This window comes from Eufriesea mexicana, unplaced genomic scaffold (assembly GCF_001483705.2).
Source record: "Eufriesea mexicana isolate 0111107269 unplaced genomic scaffold, ASM148370v2 scaffold863, whole genome shotgun sequence".
Classification (NCBI taxonomy): Eukaryota; Metazoa; Arthropoda; class Insecta; order Hymenoptera; family Apidae; genus Eufriesea; species Eufriesea mexicana.
The window spans coordinates 265750-273250 of NW_016909035.1; the positions used below are offsets into that span (position 1 = coordinate 265750).

The following is a 7501-nucleotide window of genomic DNA, read 5'->3' on the forward strand; positions in this document are numbered from 1 at the left end:
GTTAGATATTTTATAAATGTTTTATAAAAAATGTATAAAGTGTCAAATTCATCGTTCGTAATAAATTGAAATTATTAATAACAAATTGGATAAAGCATAAAAATGGTTCACATAAATGCATCACAGAAATTTATATTCTAAAAGTATAAATAAAATTTATATATTATTACACTTAGCTTTAGTAATAAATTAATTTTGTTAGTAACAAATTCTTCGCAATGTGAATTTATAATAAAAGCGAAAAAATTAATAAATTATTGACTATTACTGGAATTAATAATTACTTAGGTTAAAATGTCTGTATAATATTAAAAAATTTATGAATTACTACACTGATTGTTAATAACAAATTAATATTGTTGATAATGAGTTGTTGCAAGATAAATTTATAATAAAAATGAAAAAATTAATAAATTATTGGCTATAACATGACTTTAATAACGCACTTGTGTGAAAATGTACCAATAATTTACAAAACTGTTTATAAATTATTGCACCGATTGTTAATAACAATTTCATATTGTTATTAACAAATTGTCCGCAATCTCTATTTATAATAAAAGTGAAAAAATTTATTAATTATTTACCATGAGAGCGGAAAATTAATAATTAATAAAATCCGCGAAGTTCGCAAGTTTCCGATTGGAGTGGGGGGATTCGGCCGATCGACGGCTATATAAGGGGCGACGCGACGTAGCAGAACTCATTTGCCGGTTTGGCATCGATGAGCGGTACGCAACGTGTTAAAAGCTGTCAATAAGGTGTCAAGACAGTATGTTGACATCTAGTAACTATCATCTACATCCATCTACAACATCTACATCTATAATGAGATCCGACATTTATGACATCTACATTTACAACAGATGGCGCGCAAAACACAGGAAAACTCGTGAGCGGTACGCAATGTGGTAAGAGCTGTCAGTAAGGTGTCAAAATCCTGTCACTTTCAGTCCATTGGGCACGCGGAAGATCCTCTCTTCCGGCGGAAGCTCGCCTATGAGGTACACCTGCAAGCTCTGCTTCGCCATGGGGGAGTGTCCGGTTCCGATGAAGGCCAATGTCGCGTCCCTGCCAGCGTACTCGAGTATCACGTCGGACCCACCTGGATGAGTCTTCAAGAAATCCGTGCAGTCGTAGACGTAGTCGTGGATCACGACCCAACAGTTGTCAACGGTGTCGTGCCAAGCTACCTCGTCTAGATTGATCATCCTCAACTGCTCGGACTCTTTGCTGCACGATTTCGTCTCTTCCTTGTCGTGCTTCGGCCTCCTCAGCTTCGACGAACCCTCTTCGCTCTCGTTGCTCTGCTCCTCCAGCTCGAGGAAGTCCTCCTGCGACGGTTTGGTGTCACGCAGCTCCAGGATGGTTAGACTTAACAGATCCATGCCGTCCTTCACGCTGTCAATTCTGTAAGAAAACACGAGCGATGGCCGGTGTTAATTGTTGGATTGCTAGGTGACAGTGTAATCTCACTCGACTGATTGAATTAGGATTTTAATAAGAGGCATACGACCGATTTTTATTAGATGGTTAGGAGAGTCTCTCGCAAGTAGACGGATTGACACTGCATACACACTCGACGACCCGTGCTTCTTCCGCGGAACGAAGCAGTATACTGTCAACTGCCAATCGTAAAGGTTAGAGAATTTCCTCCGATTGGAGGTTATCGAGCGTGCTTTCATTTTCGATAAGTCGAGAGGGATTACACAAGAGTCCTGCTCGCGAAATTACGTGGTCCGTTAGGAGGAAGATCTCGCTGCGAGGACCGTTGAACCACGGAGGAACAGTCGCATCATTCCGGAGGCAAATGGTTGAAATTACTTCGACCTTTGAACAACGACCATTTCGTGATAGCTAAATCAGGGTCAGTGACCCGGGTGGAAGAAATGGACGATAGATCGGACGCAAACGACGAAACTCGTCTCGATCACGATGCTAATTGTCAAGACCAATCGCGAAGAGAGTAGATCGGATAATTCGATGTTATTTTCAACCGACGTTCCGTGGGTTCACGAGTATTCTTCGAGACTCTCCTAATGTTCCACGACCAGGTTGACGGAATAGTGGTTCGTCTGCCATCGATCGAAAGAATCGGCAACGATGATTACTTTCGTTGCTCCGCCCGGCTCGACTCCATATCCCTCGACTACCTGCACGAGTTCTCACCGAAGGGACATTGCACGCGGCACTGAACAGTCGAGAAATCAATTCCCCGGCCTGTTGGAAGGAAAATAATTCTATTACCGGTTGAAACCCAATGCGTGCGAGCTAGTTGCTCTATCTCGTCGATCCAACGGTGTCGCGAGTCGTGGATCCCGAGTCAGCAACGAGATCACTCGGAGAATTATCGGTACCGATCGACAGTGGGATAGTGTACTTAGGATTGTGTACCGTTCGCGAGATGTCTCTTGGATTTTCCAAGTGCCCTAGGTAATCGTGTCTCACCGTGCGCGAAATCGCTGGCGAATCGTGGAATTTGCAACGTTGACGTCGCTTGACACGCGTCAGAGTATATCAGCGGGTTCGTCCTTTCTTTCTGGTAATGTAATAGATAAACACGCGCAATTATGCAACTCCCAGCGGATCCGACGAATCGCACGTCGCGTTCTTATCGAGCGCGAAGGTTCGTCTCGAGAGCGTGCGTTGTTACTGATTTATTGTTCGCCCGTTCGCGAGATAAATCTGATTTACGTCTAGTTACGTCAATGATTACGCGTAACTTGACTAGTAGTTACATGGTCGCTGCAGCAGGAAGAGGGAGCTTCGCGAATTCCGTTTGCGAATCATAGCAGAGTGTAGATACGTGGTCCTCGAATTTGACGTTTTTCGTCTCGCGATTATTCGAATTCAAATTAGCAGAGATCACTATTACTCATTGTATAAAACGTAGAACCGTGTAATTTTGAAATTTTCTTAGAAAATTCTTGGATATTGTATAACTTTGGATTTACGTCTGATAAAAATTCGTGACAGTGTTTAGGTATAGTAGATTACGTATAGTGAAAATGCGTTTGGATATCGTCGAAATTTATTTATAAACAATCATATCGAATGTACGTGATGCAACCATAGCGAGCACGTGTCGTATTAATGTTGTTGTGAAATAATAGCGATGTTTTCATGCTCGTGGATATTTACCGAGTAATGGAAGGAAATTGTTAATTCGTGGACAGAGATAAAAATGATTGAAATGGTGTAAATTTCGAATAGACTTCGCGTTCGTTTAAATACACGTCGCTGGAACCGGTCTCTGCGCGAGGGATTTGTCTTCGCGAAAGAAAACCAGTCGATAGCGATTTCGCGATTCGCGTTAGCGTCAAACGTAATCAATGTTACGGCAACGTGCATTCATTATCGCGAACAATATTCGATATGGTTCAATGGAAGCTTCCTCGATACGACGGTGAGATAAGATTTTATTGAATCTTTTGCTTGACTCAATAATATGCTGTCATAATTTTTGGGGGAAATTTATAGAAAATAATTTTTATCGTGTTCCATGAGCGGAATGCAATGGAACGTCGACGAAGGTCAAGGAAAAGCTGTGCTGTAAGAACGATTCGCGATTTGTTAGTGTTTAATGATGTAACGCTGAGCAATCGGCGAATTACACTGTTCAACGCGAATTTTTATTGAATTTTATTGAATTTAATTTTTTAAAATTAAATGAAATCGGGTAATTTTTGTGGAGCTTACTTCCCTGAGAAGGAAGACGTAATCGGAACTGGTATATCACGTTTAAATTTCGAAAATTGTGAATTTGGTTAAAAGAAAGATACAACATTTGGTTAAAATAAAATATTGTATATAAGGTAAAGAAGTTAGGAGGTTCGTTATTATACTAAGAGTAAAGTAAAAGTATTTCGAATGTTGATTATTAAAATTGTTTGTGTTGCGGAATAATTATAATTGGTCGTCAAAGTTTGTCTGACACGAATTTTCTATAGAATAGCGTATTGTGTAGGTTATTCTGAAAGAGAAAGCATGGAATAAAATTGTAGAAAGAGTTTGCAATTCGATTAAATCGGGAATATATTCGTCGAGAACGTGTATATGAAGTTTTCCCGCCGCGCAACCATTGCGCGGTTTTCTAGTCGCGACAGTGCCGTAGCTACGCGTAACCCGGGCACTAAATGCAATGGAGCTAACATATAACAGTTAGATATTTTATAAATGTTTTATAAAAAATGTATAAAGTGTCAAATTCATCGTTCGTAATAAATTGAAATTATTAATAACAAATTGGATAAAGCATAAAAATGGTTCACATAAATGCATCACAGAAATTTATATTCTAAAAGTATAAATAAAATTTATATATTATTACACTTAGCTTTAGTAATAAATTAATTTTGTTAGTAACAAATTCTTCGCAATGTGAATTTATAATAAAAGCGAAAAAATTAATAAATTATTGACTATTACTGGAATTAATAATTACTTAGGTTAAAATGTCTGTATAATATTAAAAAATTTATGAATTACTACACTGATTGTTAATAACAAATTAATATTGTTGATAATGAGTTGTTACAAGATAAATTTATAATAAAAATGAAAAAATTAATAAATTATTGGCTATAACATGACTTTAATAACGCACTTGTGTGAAAATGTACCAATAATTTACAAAACTGTTTATAAATTATTGCACCGATTGTTAATAACAATTTCATATTGTTATTAACAAATTGTCCGCAATCTCTATTTATAATAAAAGTGAAAAAATTTATTAATTATTTACCACGAGAGCGGAAAATTAATAATTAATAAAATCCGCGAAGTTCGCAAGTTTCCGATCGGAGTGGGGGGACTCGGCCGATCGACGGCTATATAAGGGGCGACGCGACGTAGCACAACTCATTTGCCGGTTTGGCATCGCGAGTGTAACATATAAATATTTTCGTGTGCGGGAACGGGGGAGAGGTCCGAGTGAGGTTGGGGTTGGCCACCCCACCCACACCTCACCCCTTAAACAATTTACTAATAATTTTTCTTATTTTCAGCTATTAATTATTTTTTATTTTTTCAGGTATTAATTATTTCTTTTTATTTCAGATGTTATTCTTTGTTTATTCTTATTTATATTCGAACATTCGAATATTTCGTATAATATTCGAATGTTTCGTCGTTGGTTTCTGTATCTCTCATCGTTGGGTTTTTTGTATCTCATTTTTGGGTTGTTCTTCTCTCATATTTAGGTTCTTAATAATTTTCTGTTTCTGGTCTAATCTATTTTTCTTTCAGGTTTTAATTATTTTTTTTCTTTTCAGATTTTAATCATTCTTTTTCCACATTTTATTTTTTCGTCCCTATTCATACTTATTCGAATATTTCGTATAATATTCGAATGTTTCGTCGTTGGGTTGTTTCCGTCTTGCTCCTTCCACTTTGTTAACCTTCATGGTTTCTATTCGTTCGTTTTCTTTTCTCGTACTAATCCGTTTCCTTCCAGGTTTATATTAACAATAATATATTCTGTTTTAGCTTGTAGGTTTTCCAAAGACTTCATTTGGGACACATCAATGGACGACGGGGCATTTAGACTTAAGTAATAATAAGATAGACGCCTAGGCTAAGTAACATGTGCGTGCTACCTGTACAAAGGTAAGCTACCTAACTTGGAGCGAATGTATATCTTTCATATTTTTCCTCTTTTATCCCTGTCGTTTACCAGATAGAACATAATTGTTCTCGCGATAATCGTGATTGTTCTTAAGTACCGACTAGCCTGCGCGACGTACTCTCGTGTACTCGGCAACTTTGCGTCTCATAAGTCATCCTCACGATTCGTCTCCAACACTCATTTCCAGCCACTGTCAATCCCGTCATGCATCGGGTTCCAGGGTGGCCCTCGGGTTACTGTTTCTACTGGAATCGATGCGGGGGCCCAGCGCCCCGGTCGTTCGCGACTGGGGTATGGGTCTGCAGTTGGACGGGCATAGTGTCTACGGTCAGACCACTTGGGATGATTAAGTTCTACCCCATGGGGCAGGGACACGAAGTGTCCGTCTGGCTTGCAAGGCCCCGCTGGACCCTCGCATCGACTCTGGGAGTTTCATTGGTTCGGGGACTAACCTTGGTTCACGTGTAAGTCTTGACGAGAACGACAGTGACTGGACTTGGACTAGGCCCGATCGGGAGGATGCCGAGGCACGAAGTTGTCTTGTACACGGGAGTACGTCTCGTATGCTAGTCGGTCTTTCGAATAATCGCGAATTTGTTCGGGCGCGTCGCGATTTTTCACTTGCTCGCGTATTTAATTCCCTATTTTTATGGGAACTTAGAAATATTAGAGTCTATTGAAATAAAATATCTTAGTGTTGCGACAGTAAAGATTTAGTATACCGAATCGAAGTCCCTTTTATAAGACACGATATTTAATAAAGTGTCTGTAGCTTCACTTTAACTTAGTTCGCTCCAAGTTAGGTTAGGCTACCTTTGACACAGGTAGCACCAGTAGGCTGCGCCACTAGTGCGCATGTCGGGTCTCGATGCGTAGCCCCCTCCTCGTGGTGAGACCTGGTAATTGGTATCGTTTTCCAAAGAATAATTTTTGGAAAACGATACCAAGCTAAGAGCTACGCATATAGTTTAAGATATTTCCTATTTCTTGTAAATTTACAATGCTCTTCTTGAACTTTGAAAATAAAGAGTAGGAAATATCTGTTGAAGTAATATGTAAATTAAGAAGAATGAAGACGAATGAAGGTAAGTAAAGAAAGGAAGGAAAGTATGTAAGTAAGGTGAGGTAAGTAAAATAATTAAAATCTCCAGGAGTGAGTAGACTATGTATACAGTGCAATATTCATGTAAAGATTGAAAATTTCATTCGCTAGAATTTGTTAATCATGACGTCATTACTTGGAATTCGGTCGGGGATCGACCTCCTTTCGTGTTATGTTATCCTGATATAAAATCGAAAAATCGGCCGAAAATTTCTCGCCGTGGCGGCTATAGCACTGCCCGAGAATTCTTGGATCTGACTCGATGTACAACCTCTTATCATGTCATGTTACCCTAATACAAAGTCGCAAAATTGGCCGAAAATTTCTCGCTGTGGCGGCTAAGCATTGCCCGAGAATTCTTGGAAATGACGTCATTTCTTGGAACTGACTCGATGTGCAACCTCTTATCATGTTATGTTACCCTAATACAAAGTCGCAAAATCGGCCGAAAATTTCTCGCCCAGGCGACAAAAGCATTGCCCGAGAATTCTTGGAACTGGCTGGATGTACAACCTCCTGTCATATTATGTTACCCTAATACAAAGTCGCAAAATCGGCCGAAAATTTCTCGCCAAGGCGACAAAAGCATTGCCCGAGAATTCTTGGAAATGACGTCATTTCTTGGAACTTCCTCGGCGATAGACCTCCTTTCATGTTATGTTCTCCTAATACAAAATCGCGAAATCGGTCAAATCTTTTTCTTCGAGGCCGCAAGTGTATTGTCCACAGAAGTTGCTAAAGTATTGTTCAACGAAGCTGTAAAAGTATTG

At 39.2% G+C, this 7501-nt stretch overlaps 1 protein-coding gene across 1 annotated transcript; it reads right to left on the reverse strand.

The window, feature by feature from the left end:
* Window positions 1–765: 765 nt before the first annotated feature.
* Window positions 766–2308, reverse strand: LOC108547064 (cytochrome b5). The gene is made up of 2 exons (XM_017899413.1): window positions 2248–2308; window positions 766–1410 (listed from the first exon to the last, which is right to left on the reverse strand). The coding sequence occupies exon 2, from the start codon at window positions 1386–1388 to the stop codon at window positions 933–935; it is 456 nt and encodes a 151-aa protein (XP_017754902.1). The 5' UTR covers window positions 1389–1410; window positions 2248–2308; the 3' UTR covers window positions 766–932.
* Window positions 2309–7501: the final 5193 nt, after the last annotated feature.